We start from the raw sequence: 15436 nt of genomic DNA, 5'->3' as shown, positions 1-15436 counted from the left end.
TCAGAAACTGAACTGGAGCAGCTGTATAAATACTGTGGCTACAAGAGCAGGTTAGAGGCTAGGAATTCTGCAGCGAGTAACTCACCTCCTGACTCCGCAAAGCCTGTCCACCATCTACAAGGCACAACTCAGGATTGTGGTGGAATACTCTCCACTTGCCTGGATGGGTACAGCTCCAACAATACGCAAGAGGATTGAAACCATCCAGGATAAAGCAGCCCACTTGATTGGCAACCCATTCACCACCTTCAACATTCACTCCCTTCACCGATGCACAGTGGCAACAGTGTGTGCCATATACAAGATGTACTGCAGCAATGCACCAAGGCTCCTTAGACAGCACCTTCCAAACCCGCGAACTCTACCACCTAGAAGGACAAGGTCAGCAGACATGTGGGAACACCACCACCTGCATGTTCCCGCCAAGCCACACAGCATCCTGACTTGGAACTATATCGCCGTTCCTTCACTGTTGCTGGGTCAAGATCCTGGAACTCCCTCCCTAACAGCACTGTGGGTGTATCCCCACCAGATGGACTGCAGCAGTTCAAGAAGGCAGCTCACCACCACTTTCTCAAGGACAATTAGGGATGGGCAATAAATCTCTCACTTTTCCATATTGACATTCATTTGTCAATTACACAGCCATTCTGCAAGTTTATTCATGTTGTCTTGTATTTTGTTGCAGTCTTCCTCAATAGTAACTAAAGTTATTAACTAAAACTTCCAATTTGGCGTTATCTGCAAATTTCACTATATTGCTTCTGATTCCCAATTCCAAATTGTTTATGTGAATGGTGAATTGCAGTGGTCCCATCACCAATCCCTGTGTAACACCACTTACCATCTTCTGCCAATCTGGGTAGTTACCTTTTAACCCCCTGCTGTGTGTTTACAGTTGTTGGCCATAGTTGTGAACTTCTGGCTAAACTAGCAGCAATTCTAAACAGTGCTGCTCCAAGTCATTAATTGTGATCTTGCAAAGTATTGGTAGCCTGACCACACCTCTCTGATGTTGAAGCAAGCAGTCTTTGGTATGGAGAAAGCTGTGCTCATTTCTTTTTATTCTTTCATGGGATGTGGGCATCGCTGGCAAGGCCAGCATTTGTTACCCACCCCTAATTTCCCTTGAGAAGGTGGTGGTGAGCTGCCTTCTTGAACCGCTGCAGTTCCTCTCGTGTAGGAAAGGACTTCCAGGTTTTTGACCCCATGACAGTGAAGGAATGGTGAGGATAGTGTATGGCTTGGAGAGAAACTTGGAGGTGGTGGTGTTCCCAAGTGTCTGATGCCCTTGGCCTCCGTGGTGGTAGAGGTCGCAAGTTTGGAGGGTTGCTGTTGAAGGAGGCTTGGCGAGTTGCAGTACGTCTTGTGGATGGTACACACTGCTTCCACTGAGTGCCAGTGGTGGAGGGAGTGAATGCTTAAGGTGGTGATGGGGTGCCAGTTAAGTGGGCTGCTTTGTCCAGGATGGTATCAAGCTTTTTGAGTGTTGTTGGAGCTGCAGAGAGTATTCCATTACACACCTGTTTTGTGTCTTGTAGATGATGGACAGGCTTTGGGGAGTCAGGTGGTGAGTTACTTGCTGCAGAACTCCCAGCTTCTGACCTGCTCTTGTAGCCACAGTATTTATGTGGCTGGTCCAGTTAAGTTTCTGGTCAATGCTAAACCCGGGATATTGATGGTGGGGAATTCGGCGATGGTAATTCTGTTGAACGCCAAGGGGAGATGGTTAGATTTTCTCTTGTTGGTGATGGTCATTGCGTGGCACTTGTGTGGTGCAAATGTAACTTGCCACTTATCAGTCCAAGCCTGAATGTTGTCCAGGTCTTGCTGCAGATGGACTCGGACTGCTTCATTATCTGACGAGTTGCGAACGATACTGAACACTGTGCAGTCATCAGCGAACGTTCCCACTTCTGACCTTATGATGGAAGGAAGGTCATTGATGAAGCAGCTGAAGATAGTTGGGCCTAGGACACTACCCTGAGGAACTCCTGCAGCAACGGTGTCCCGAAATGATTGCCCTCCAACAAACACAACCATCTTCCTTTGTGCTAGGTATGACTCTAGCCAGAGGCGAGTTTCCCCCCTGGTTCCCGTTGACTTAAATTTTGCAAGGGCTCTTTGATGCTAGACTCGGTCAAATGCTGCCTTGATGTCAAGGGCAGTCACCCTCACATCGTCAAGGTGATGAGCCCGAATGACACTGGGTAAACTTGGTCTGGAGTAAGAGAAGTTGAAACAGGAAGTGTTGGTGATGTTGCAGCCCTGTATAAGTTAATGAGATAAAAGATGGACGGAGCTGAGGAACAACAATTAAGATGGTCATCAACTTGAACGTTCTTCCGCATCCACTGTGTATGTCACCTGAGCTCCCTCAATGGCTGGAACCCTGATGATCTCATCAGTACTGACACTCCTACAATTCTGGTCTCTTGTGCAGTCCTGATTTTCATGATTCCACCATTGGCTGTTGTGCTTTCAGCTGCCTAGACCCTAATCACCTACAAAGAATCCAGCTAAAAAAAAGATCTACGATTCGGTGTTACTGAAGGTCACGATTAGCTACGGCATTTACAGTGCATAACTCCACTACAGAGTGGTGGCAGTGTGGTGTTATAGTTAGCTGAGGTATGTGGAGTAATATCAATTTGCACTTCTAATTTTATTAACACATATGAAGTGGCAGTACAACCGAGTAAACAATAAGGGGAAAATGTTGTCTTATTAAAAAAAAAGATGTCACAGGAGGTTTGTAGAATTTGAAATGGCAAAATGGTCCCTCGTCAGGAATTTGGAAAAAATAGCAAATTCAGTCACTGTAAACAGCTCGACACAAAACTGCTCAATGCTCAGAGAAAGTGATTCTAAGGCAGTGAATTTCCCTCCCTAAACCTCTCCACCTCTCTCCTTCTTTGAAGACGCTCCCTAAAAGCTACCTCTTTCACCAAGCTTTTGGTCAGCTGTCCTGATATTTCTTTATGCGATTTGATAATCGTTTCTGTGAAGCACCTCAGGATGTTTCCCGATGTTAAAAGCGCTATATAAATACAAATTGTTGTTTATATAAATGGTGGGCAACAAATTGATTGAATGACACAAAGGACTGTTAACGTCAATCAGAATTATTTCCGACATTGAGGTTCAAAAGAGATCATAGTGAGACTCTCTTTAATTTAAAAGATAATAATTAGAAATAGAGGTGTATAATGACCCTTCAATTGTGCTACATCCTGTTCATGCAGAAAGTCGCAAAGTTATACAACTGTATGCAAATTTATGATCAATGAGTACACACCAGCCTGGCAGGAAGAATGCTGTGGGGTCTCTGGAGTTGTTGTGGACAGATGGGGACCTAGGGGGAAGATATTTGTTGTGGCACAGGGATGGCACAAAGGACAACACATATAACAGTATGAACCTTGTGTCCGATTGTAATCAGGATTTTAAGGGTGTATTTTGGTCTTTTTATTTTTCAGTGGGTGAAGAACAAATCAGCTCAATAGGACGAGGAATCTGTGTGCTATTGGGCATCTCTGTGGAGGACACCCAGAAAGACATGGAATACATGTGAGTGTACTTTAAAAATAAAATGCCTTTGTTCCATAAATAAATGTGTTGTTGCAAACCAGAACAGATGATGCAAATTATTGACCATCATTTTTATGTCTGGTGATAGAATGTGATGTTAGTCACCTAAAAAACTTTTGATTGAAAATATATTTAATAATTTTCTGCTGAATGCTGTAATTACTGAGCAAAGCATAAGGAATGAGGTCCTTATTACATAGCTTCTGGATCATATTTCTTCTGCTCAATGGGCAGTGCACTCAGCTCCTTGTCTCCTTGTGCATGAAGAATCCTTTCCTCCAGACAGCAAAGATATCCATTATTGACTACATTTTTTCACCTGGAATGCCTTTTCTTAATAAAACTACAACGAGACACTGAGTAATCAGACAAAAAAAAACTAACAAATGTTCTCGCTTATTAGAGGGGATCAACTAATGGAGAACTTTGTTATACTCGAGAATACTTCTTGTTATTGAAGGATGATGCTGGAGCCACTCTTTACCCAGTCTTGCATTTATTGTACAAAGTTAAAAAGATTACAAACATGCAGCTCCTCACTCAAACCTTCACCAATTTCAGTAAGTGTCTCCTTTATATATACTCAAGTAAGACCCTAATTAACACCTTCCACCCGCATATGATTAAACACAGCTAACAAACTAAACCATAAAAGAAAGGAAACTCAGAAAATTAAATAGTATTACATATAGTATCCATTATGTCCTCCGGTCGCCATGGTGCCTACTGATCACAGAAGGCCTCAAGTGTACTGGTGGACATCATGCTCCTTCTCTAGGGCCACCAGGTTATGGACATGGCCGTGGATGAGAGGCGGAACGCCAGATGATATCTGTAATGGAAGAGAACCGCTGATATGGGAATTAAAGTTTGCAGTTCCATTTTAATTTCTGCATATGAACATAAAAGCTACCCAAGTCCTTGCAGCTTGTAATATTGCAAGCCCCTCAGCTGCAATATGGAAGTTGCAGAATTATCGCCCTCTAACTGCCTCTGCATTTCCAATCTATAATTGGTGGTTAACACCTTTACTTTGATGTATTTTGTAAAGCAAAGGGAATATTGGGTGGAAACATCTTCACTTCAAAAATTTTCAGGTGGGAGGACCATTTGTGGCTCCCACCCTCACTTGTGTTGGAGGTGCCAACCCTGCGGCACAATCTTATGGGAGGCAGCATCCGCGTTTGCCATCCAATAAAGGACGGTGGGCGGGACACAGATAGGGAGGGCTGGCCCGTTGGCAGCCTGCTGGGAGAGGTGGGTGCTGCTGATGCAGAGGGAAAGTGTGAGGGTGCCTCAAAATGGAGGTGCTGTTGAAAGGCTTCAGAGGGTTGAATAAAAATGAAGGCCCAGAGCTGTTAGGGCCAAAGGTGTGGAGGGGGAGCCCTCCGCAGGAATGTGTTTGGCCACGGCTGTGTCCGTTTCAGCCTTGCAGCTCCGTTCTGGTAGCCTGGACAACAGCCTCCCATGTCCCTCTAACCTCCTGCCAGAAGGCTGCCTCCAATACATTACTGGGATCCAGACACAGTGTGGGGCCAGCTTGCCGCCTTTAAGATTGCATTGCTGCACAAATACTTTGGTTACAAAGATGGACAGCCACTGCCCACCTCCGGGAAAATCTGGAGGCGGGAACATGCGGGGAGGGAACCTGAACGCACCTCAGTCCGATTTTTCTAAGCCCCCTCGCCTCTCCCCGGCTGCCTCCATGGGCCTGGGAATATTCCGGCCATTGTGTGCACTTCCGTAATACAGTATTGCAATGGATAAACTAACCAATTGACTGAGGCACTCCTGGGCAAGCCATGATCATGAAATTAACAACTGCTTGTCCGTCTGGGAAATCACACGGAGCTTTAAAAATGGTGACTTTCAGCAGTTAACTTGCCAAACGAGCAATATTAAATTTGTTGCTTAATTAAGTACGCAAGGGGCCTGCCTTTTGGCTTTTGAGGTACTCATTGGATTACTGACTTGTAAGTCGCTGAAAACTATTTAACTATCATCCCTGAAGTGACATGATGACAAAAGGTTTAACTGAATACTTTACTATAGGACAGAATGTTCTTTTCTAACCCTTCACGCTGTAGACTGAAACATTACTGAGCTAGGATACTAATAACAGCATAAAATAGAGCTTTCTGAACAGCAATACTCTTATGTAAAGAATTAAACTGATCAGATACTTTCACATGGGGATAACTAAGTGAATAAAGCTGTTTGCACTATTGCCTTTTTTCAGTGTGGAGGATCCATAAATTGATGAAGTAATTTATATTTTAGTAGAACCCATCTTTTCTTTAATTTTTTTTTCCAATTTTGCCTCCTACACTCCTGACTTAGCCAACTCCTGCTGGAGTAATGTTCCCGAAATCCTGGAACCTCAGCCAAATCCCTGCTTTTCAAGTGTGAGTGTTGACAGGGCTTTTGACTGGACAGAGTGTGTCTCCACCAAGCCCCATACTGTCCAGACCTAGTCAAAAAAGCACATCTCAATGGAGGTCATTGGATTGCAGTTAGAAACAAGGCTCCTGGTTGATTCTTGTCTTTCTTCTCCGAGGATGCTTAAATAGACCATAGCACTCAACTGCTTCCCCAGTTAAAATCAATGCAAGTCACGATGAAGTAGTTTAATCTGCAGTATTATTAAACATTGCAGAAAAATAGATGTTTCTCTGTCATAATGCTTCCCCAGAGGGAAGTTCAGCCACAACGTCAGTCAACGTATTGGAAAAAAAATCAACAATGCTTGATTGCTTCTGCTAACTATACAATAAGCAGTTAACAACAATACAACCTTAAAAAGGAGAGTCTGTAGAATGAACAAAGCCAAGGTTCGATCACACCATTGACTGAGTGAACACTCTTTATGTTTACTGTCTTCTGCATTGGCGGACTCCTTCCCCGCTGACTTCAGTCTTCTCTCTCAATTAATGGCGCCAAGCTTCTCCAGGACCGGGAGCTGCCCATCAGAGTGCCAGCGGCAAAGGCAGTTGGCGGCCAGCTGGGGTCTTCTGCTGTTGCCTTGCCGACGACAGCAGGCAGCTCCTGTAGAGGACCAGCAGCATAAAAGGTGATGATGGTGTTGAAAGATCCAAACGTGAAGGTACTGCCCGCCATCCGACACAAGATCCCTGAGGGCCCCATAATTTTTAAACCGTTTAAAAAAAAGTTTCCCTTCACCTCACCCGACAGCTGTGCACACATGTGGCAACCCCCCCCCCCGGCGAAACCTCACGACTGCCGGTTCCCCATCTTCCAGGAGACGTCCAATTCAGAACCCGCTTCCAGGATCGTTGTCCGATTAGGGATGAAGGGCGGGTTGAGGATGCAGGAGGGCGAATCGGCACACGCGCGATTTAAAGGGCGGCCGGCGGCCTTCACTGTGGCAGCACTGAGAGCTGCTGAGGTGAATGGCTGAGAAGAGGGATGAGTGAGGTGGATGCGAGAGGAGGCTGAGGAACCGGCAACACCCGAGCACTGTCTGTGACATCAGTCTCCGGGAGTTACTTTTTTTTAATTATTTCCAAAATATACTTTATTCATAAAAATCTGCAAAAATTACATTGCCAAACAGTTTCAAACAGCACCAAAAAATACAAACATCGCAAGGGAGATCAGTTTCCTTCAATACAATCATGAGTTGCTTCACAACCCTTCCATTTCACATTTGTCATGCCAATTACATTTTTACATTTACAGCAAATGAAAATTTTCCCGATACAGTTCGAGGGGTTTCCCATGGGTCCAGCCCCTCAGTTCAGCTTGGTGGGGGGACCTTACGCTGTGGTCTTTCCCCCATTGAGCCTTTGCTGCGGCTGCCCCAAGCTTTAGTGCGTCCCTCAGCACTTAGTCCTGGACCTTGGAATGTGCCAGTCTGCAACACTCGGTCGTGGACAACTCTTTGCGCTGGAAGACCAGCAAGTTTCGGGCAGACCAAAGGGCGTCTTTCACCGAATTGACAGTCCTCCAGCAGCAGTTGATGTTTGTCTTGGTGTGTGTCCCTGGGAACAGCCCGTAGAGCACAGACTCCTGTGTTACAGAGCTGCTTGGGATGAACCTCGACAAAAACCACTGCATCTCTTTCCACACCTGCTTTGCAAAGACACATTCCGGAAGGAGGTGGGCAACCGTCTCTTCCCCACCACAGCCACCGCGGGGGCATTGTGTGGAGGGGGCGAGACTTCGGGCGTGCAGGAAAGATCTGATGGGGAGGGCCCTTCTCACCACCAGCCAAGCTACATCTTGGTGCTTGTTTGAAAGTTCTGGTGATGAGGCATTCCGCCAAATGACTTTGGCGGTCTGCTCGGGGAACCATCCGACAGGATCACCCGTCTCCTTTTCCTTGAGGACATTCCGTGCAGACCACTGCCTGATGGATCGATCAGGAGCTACTTTTGCAATGGCGTGCCTCTGCCTGCGGATGACCTCAGACTTGCTGAGTTCAGATTGCATGTTGTTTACACCCCCACCCCCACCTCCACCCCCACCTCCACCTCCTGCTGTGCAATCGCCTCCTGTTAGTCGTCGAGCTGCAGACACTGTGGGGGTCCCATGCACTGCTGGTAAAATACCACTTCCCTGGAAAAATGGCTGCTAATTGATTCGATAGCAAGCTCAATTGGCTTGCTGCTGCTGTTGGGTAGGTAGCTGGCCCGGCACACAAGCCGTCTCCAGGCAAAGCAGGGGGAGGAGGGAACGAGTTCCGGTCCGACGCCATTTTTAAAACTTTTTTGGAGTTCCCCTCCTGCTCCCCAAACCACCCCCCCCCCCCCCAAGTGCCTGGGAAAATTCCCCCCATAATTTCAGCTGCAGCATAAAATCTAAAGAGCCAGAGGCATTGATATGTGTAAAACATTTGCAACCTTTTGACCTGCACTGAACCAAAGTCATTGTGGGTGAAGGGTGAATCTGTAGCCTTTGGTCATTGAGTGTTACCAGTGAAGCTTCACCCAGAAATCTTTATATAGTTCATTACTGAAAGCCTTCTGTTTAATGACACCGACAAACTGATTGACCCTGACAAGTGTTATGTACATAAGAAGTACGATGATACAACATTCACAGACTAACTATGAAGAGCTATGAAAGAACAAATGTTGTCTTTAAGAAAAATGAACCTTTATTTGAAAAAGTGAACAATGGTCCAAAATGGCCACCAAAGAAAAAGCCTTCTGTGTAACCAAACAATCTGACAAAGACAAAGGTCAAATCTTCAAAGCCAAAAGGTGTTAATGAATCCCATCTCATACCGATCCTAAAAACATTCCAGAATTGAATGTCTTCTTCGAAAACAAAGGAGGTGTGAAATAGCCACGTCCTGGGCCATTGTGTGATCACCATGGAAAAGGAACCAGAATGTCTCCTAACAGGAGGTGAGAGGTGACCCAGTTTTACCTTTAATCAAAGACAGTTAGAGAGAGAGAGACTGACCCGGTAGGTGAAGCTACTTATAACAGCTGGCATTCCAGCAAGTCAGAAAGCACCTGCCTTACTGAAATAATCTGACATCTACATAATACAGCAGAGTGAGCTGGAAGTGACCCACCATCTTCACCAGAACCTTCAATCAAGAGAGAAATCTACACTCATTTCAGACCTGCAACTATCTAGAACTCGCTTCTCAAGAGAATTCAACAGGATTATTGTAACCCTTCTTCCCCACTAAAACCCATCTACCACTTTCCTTTCTCTATCTGTTTCTTGTGTGTGCGTGCGATCAGATGTGTGAATGAATGAAGTTGTGATAATTTTGGGATAAGACATATTGATCAATAAACAATTGACTTTCTGTTTTTAAAACCTATAAGAAAACCTGTCGCTGTCTGGTTATTTGAAAAATAAAACCCCAAGGGACTAAAACTCTTAATACAAATACACTTGCTGCAGTCAGGTGGGGAGTTGAACAGTGGGAACCACCCATATCACATCACGTGGCTGTAACACAAGCCGCTTACCTGTGCTGTCCATTCAAGCAGCCTTTAGTTTTGTGGCAAAGTATTGTCCATGGTGCAGTAGCAAAATGATGGGATTTGCCAACTGTCGCGATTTGACCAAGCTCACGAGATGACTCGTAATTTGCCCCACCGTGTACAGATAAAACTTTTCGCTGAAAACTTACAAACCAAGTTTGGGCATGATCTTGTCATGTTGCAATCAGCATCATGATCGTTTGTTAAAATAAACTTTTTTATAATATGTTTTTGACTCTGATGTGCTTACCATCTGGTAGCAGCCTGCAATTTCTTCCAGGTAATTAATGGGGTTTGTTTAACAGTTTTGATTTGGGATTTGACTGATTCTAGGCCATGTTCAATTGTTGCGGTCATTAACCCATCACCATTGGCTGTAAGAGAAACTTCCAAGCCTGTTTGTGAAGAAAATGCTGAGACTAGGATGCTTTGGTGGAGACTGTTTATTGCTCGCCACAGAGCTTACTTCTCCACTCCTAACAACACCCTGCCTGTACTGGCTGGCTCTTACTATATACACATTTGAGTACAATTAACTAATCAACATCCAACACTTGTTCACCCTATTATCATCAATATCAGGTATTTAACATCCATTAACAGAACCTTAGACCCTAACATTGGTGGCTGGACCTTCAGCTACCTTGGCCCTAAGCTCTGAAATTCCTTCCCTCTCCACCTCTCTCTGCCTTTAAGATGCTGCTTAAAACCTACCTCGGGGACCCAGCTTTTGATCACATGCCCTAATATCTCCTTATGGGGCTTGGTGTCAAATTTTGTTAATCTCTCCTGTGAAGCACTATGGCATGTTTTACTGTGCTAAAGATGCTATATAAATGCAAGTTGTTGTTGTAGAGAAGGTTAGATGGATTTACAGGGTAGAGTTTCTGCTTTGGCCACAAATGGTGATCTGGCCGCGAATTATGCCCAAAAGTGCAGTAGTTTTGAGAAATTTCTTTTACTGCGCCAGCTTCTGCTCCAAGTCATTTGCATTTTGGCAAACGCAAAATCTGCCATGAAGCATGCAGCTGGACAGTGGCTGGAATTTTATGCTGCCCCAGCGGGTTGGATGGTGGCATGGGGGTGGTGTAAAATTGAGTGGCAGGCTCTGGCAGGCCTACCCGCCCTGATTCCGCCTCCGGACAAGTTTACGGAGGTCAGGTGGTGGGTGGGAAATGGCCTGCCCGCCCAAGGCCAATAAGACCCTTAAGTGACGGTTAAGTGGCCACTTAAGGGCCCTCGCCCGCCTCCATGGGTATTTTACCAGTGGCAAGTGGGTGTGCTGGGGACATGAAAGGCCGCCCAGCGATAGCTGCCAGCCTTTCCGCGCCCTGGGGGCGGGGCATGGCAGTGGGGCACAAGGTTCCAGATTGAGGGCTGCCCCCATCTCACAACCCACCCCTGGGACCCAAGACACCCCCTCCCCCCAAAGGACCACTCCAACCTCACCAGGGAAGGACCGATCCCCCTGGTGAGGCATGCCCCTACTTACCCCCTCTTGGATCCAATGCCTTGGCTTGGCTGCAGTCCCAGCAGTGGCCACCGCTCCCGGTGGCGCTGCTGGGACTAAGAGCTGCCGGCCTGCTGATTGGTCCGCAGCTCACTGAGGCGGGACCTCCTCCCTCAAGTGGGTGGAAGTCCCGCCTTGGGACAATTAAAGCCCGGGGACCATTAAAATACGGGACGGATGCCCAGGCTAAGCGGAAGTGGGTCGCCACCGACTTTCACGTCGGAGTCCGGCTCCCGTCCATCCACCGTAAAATTCTGGCCAGTGTTTCAGGACATAATTAAAAAAAAATCCTTTTGTAAAAAAATGTCCTCCATTATATTTAAGAGTGGTAATTCAGTGTGTTTTGATTAATATAGCTAAAAATGGGTTTATCACAAAAAATAAGCTTGTTAATCAGAATGTATAGTCCCCCACCTGTAAGGATCCCCATTTTAAATAACTGAAAATGAAGTTATACAGAACCAATTGCTAGTTATATTGACATACATTAGTCTGTTTCTTAGTAAACTAAAAAAAATTCAAAGGCTTGGAAAACATACCTATTTGTGTCATTGCGCCTAAAAATAAAAGCTTAATCTTTGCAGTCTTCTTGAAGGCTCAGAAACGAGTGCAAATAGCAGAAACTCAATGGCGATTAATTCAATCTGGGCTACAGCAATATTTTTAAAACCAGTGCAGAAAGTCCTGGAAACTTGGGTTATGCTGGACAGGCGCTTAAAATTCATCGTTCTTTTGCATTGGCTTGGCTGCTATCGGGTGAATTGTGCCAAGAAAACTACTGCAACCCCAGGCCACAGCATCCAGGATATCTCAGAAAATATACTGGGGTCCAAAAAGATTATTTTCTTTCAAACTGTTCTCGACTCAGCTCCATAGCAATACTGGTAGTTTGATTGGTTTGTGCTCAAAAAACAGGCTTTTGAAATTGAAATGTCTGTGGAACAAAGTCATTAGACAAAATACTGCGCTGTAAATTTGTAAAAAAAAAAGAGATAGAAGCAGTTGTCACGATGAAGACCTGACTTATTTTGCTATTGAGCTACATGTCAGTTTGTTTTGCCTCTTGCTATTCCTCCACCACTTGTGCTGCCTATTGGCTGTAGTATAACTGCAACTGGTGCAAAGCTGGCTTTCTTCTTTCTCTGCCAATTTTCTCCCTATTAGTCTTCTTCTCTTGAAGGCACTGAGTCCGTGTTGGACCTGGTTTGCGCTCTGATACCTCACCCAAGTGGTCATTCACCGAAACTATTTTTAGAGTTTTTACCACCACCATGGACAACAAATCTGGGATCTTCCTGTTCTACATAGGTATCAGCCGTGACTTAGTAGTGCACTCTGAGACAGAAGGTTGTGGGTTCAAGTCCCAGCCCAGGAATAGTGCACAGAATCTAGGCAGACACTCCTAGCGTGTGTGCGTGTGTGTACTGGCCATTATAACACTGCATTTCCATTCCTACTGCTGCAAAAAAGAAGTATGGCTAAGACATTACTACGATTGTGGAATTAATGACACAGTCTGGAGTAGTTTGTCATATACAAGTTGGTTGAATGTTTTCCTAAATTATCTATTGATTTGATTTTGCAACAGGGTTCGCAAGATTCTGAACTTAAGGTTGTTTGAAGATGAAAATGGGAAGCACTGGTGTAAGAGCGTGATGGACAAGCAGTACGAGATTCTCGTCGTCAGTCAGTTCACACTGCAATGTATTCTGAAGGGCAACAAACCTGATTTCCACTTGGCAATGGGAGCTGAGCAGTCGGAGACCTTCTACAACGGCTTGTTACAAAACATCAGAAAGGCCTACAAACCAGAGCTTGTTAAAGGTATGGAAAAATTCTCAATCATGTTTCTGCTGTGCTGCCTGGAGTGTGGGGAGAAGAAGTCAGTAGGGGTAGATTTAACTTTAGCAGGGGAGTTAGTGGATTAGCCACCGTTTTACAGTTTGTCCAATTTTCTTTCTACTGACAGTCTGTTCGTAGAGAAATGGCGTGTTCCATCAGTGTGTGACTATCACAGCCCATTGGAGTAAAGCACTTCGTACAACAGGGGGTCTCAACCTTTTAGCTTCTGAGACACCCCCTGTTATAAAAAATCTACAGACCCCTTGTGACACCAGTATTTTTTCTGTATAAAAATTAGATAGACAATTAAACTTATATAGTTATTGTAAACTTACTTAATGTGAAACTTGTTGGTGCTGGATACCAGTTCAAGGCTCGGGGGAGGGGAATAGGCACCATATCAAGGCCTGGGGAGGGGAATAGGCACCAGATCGAGGCTTGGGAGAAGGGAATGGGTACAGATCACGGCTTGGGGGAGGGGATTGGGCACCAGATTGAGGCTCGGGGAGGGGAATCGGCACCAGATTGAGGCTCAGGGGAGGGGAATCGGCACCAGATTGAGGCTTGGGGGAGGGGAATGGGCACCAGATCGAGGCTCGGGGGAGGACTGGGTACAGATCACGGCTTGGGGGAGGGGATTGGGCACCAGAATGAGCTCAGGGGAGGGGAATGGGTATCAGATTGAGGCTTGGGGGAGGGGAATGGGCACCAGATTGAGGCTCGGGGAGGGGAATCGGCACCAGATTGAGGCTCGGGGGAGGGGAATGGGCACCAGATCAAGGCTCGGGGGAAGGGAGTAGTGACCGTTTGCAAGGTTTCTTGTGCCTGTGTGAGTAGCGAGGCTCAGTTACTGGCTGTTGGCTGAATTGAATGGTTGTGGCATTCAAGTGCGGGTTTAAAAATTCATTATAGAGAAAGAGGTGTAGGCAGATGTTGCAAGGCCTACATTCTACACATTGGTCACTCTTGCCAGACCCCCTGAAAGCTTCTCGCAGACCCTCGGTAAGAGAACCCCTGTCCGACAGGATCCCCACTAACCTCTTGAACCGGTCCTGTTCCTGCCAGCTGTGGTCATTGCACCCACTAGTTTCCTTGTCAGTTTCTTGAGTCCTATCCAATCAGTCCCTTTATTTCTTACCCCTTCTGATCTCCTTTTATTCCCCCAAAAGTAAAAGAAGATCATAAAATATGTTTAATAAAGTAATCTTCTCTGAGCCGTTCAGTGACGCATTTACAATAGATAATAATCACTGGTACTCGGTGGAGCTGAAGCTAATGGAAGATATTGGAATGTAACATGCAGCCTGAGAGGGTGATGGAAGCAGATTCAATATTAGCTTTCAAAAGGGAGTTGGATAAATACTTGAAAGGGGAAACACAGGCGCAATGGGCCGAATGGCCTCCTTCTGTAGCAGTATGATTTCATGATTCTAAGTGCCTTCATGCCAGCGGAAGCTGTATTGCTCGAATTCTGGTTTGGCTAAGAGTGACGACAACAACAACATCTTGCATTCATGTAGCACCTTTAACATAGTAAAACATCCCACGCGTTCCAAACAGATGTTAGGACAGCTAAACAAAAGCTTGGTCAAAGAGATAGGTTTTTAAGGAGCGTCTGAAAGGAGATGGACAAGTTTAGGGAGGGAATTCCCGAGGTTAGGGCCTTGGCAGTTGTATGTAGGCCGCTGAGTGTTGTAGGGCTGGAGAAGGTTCTAGAGCTCGGGAGGGGGAGGTCATGAAAACAAGGAATAGAATTTTTAAAAAGTGAGGCATTGCTGGACCTGGAGCCAGTGTGGGTCAGCGGGCACTGGGGTAATGGGAGAACAGGGTTTGACACAACTTGGGATATGGGCAATAGTGTTTTGGATGAGAGCAAGTTAATGGTGAGTACAAGGTGGGAGGCTGGTCAGCAGAGCATTGGACTAGTCAAGTCCAGATGTAACAAAAGCATGGATGAGGGTAACATCAGGGTTCAAATCAAGCAGGGGGAAGTAAGAGGTGCATGTTTACACCATCTGCAAGCTTGCAAATCAGAAGAGAGTGTGGGATGAGTGGGAAGTTGGATGTGAGAAGGAGCTTAAGTATGAGGATACCGCCACCTTTGATGCTTTTAGCCCCGCCGCTTGCCATGGCCTCAGCAATAGGTGCTCCACTAGGTGGCGCTGCATTGGCACATACGCCAATGCAGCCTGGCCGCAGAGAGCGGGGGTGGGGGAGGGGTGGGGGGGAGAATGGCCGCAGAGAGCGGTGGGGGGGGAGGGTGGGGAGAATGGCCGCAGAGAGCGGGGGGCGGGGGGTGGGTGGGGAGAATGGCCGCAGAGAGCGGGCGGGGGGGGGGGGGGGGTGGGAGGAATGGCCGCAGAGAGCGGGCGGGGGGGGGGGGGGGTGGGGGGAATGGCCGCAGAGAGCGGGGGGGGGGGGTGGGAGGAATGGCCGCAGAGAGCGGGGTGGGGGGGGAATGGCCGCAGCGGGCGGGGGGGGGCAGGAGCAGAGCGCACCCGCCGCCACCAAGGTCTTCGTCCGC

The 15436-nt window shown here is 46.5% G+C and overlaps 1 protein-coding gene across 1 annotated transcript in view; it reads left to right on the top strand.

Moving 5' to 3' along the window:
- The window catches only part of dtd1 (D-aminoacyl-tRNA deacylase 1), a 202532-nt gene that overhangs the window by 15553 nt on the left and 171543 nt on the right, over window positions 1-15436 (top strand). Inside the window, exons 2-3 of the mRNA XM_068045753.1 lie at window positions 3480-3570; window positions 12659-12894. Coding sequence (XP_067901854.1) covers window positions 3480-3570; window positions 12659-12894 — 327 coding nt within the window. The remainder of the gene's footprint in view (window positions 1-3479; window positions 3571-12658; window positions 12895-15436) is intronic.

Source organism: Heterodontus francisci, chromosome 13 (assembly GCF_036365525.1).
Source record: "Heterodontus francisci isolate sHetFra1 chromosome 13, sHetFra1.hap1, whole genome shotgun sequence".
In the NCBI taxonomy this organism is placed as follows: domain Eukaryota; kingdom Metazoa; phylum Chordata; class Chondrichthyes; order Heterodontiformes; family Heterodontidae; genus Heterodontus; species Heterodontus francisci.
Note: the sequence above shows the minus strand (reverse complement) of the source record. Positions and strands in the feature narration are given on the sequence as shown.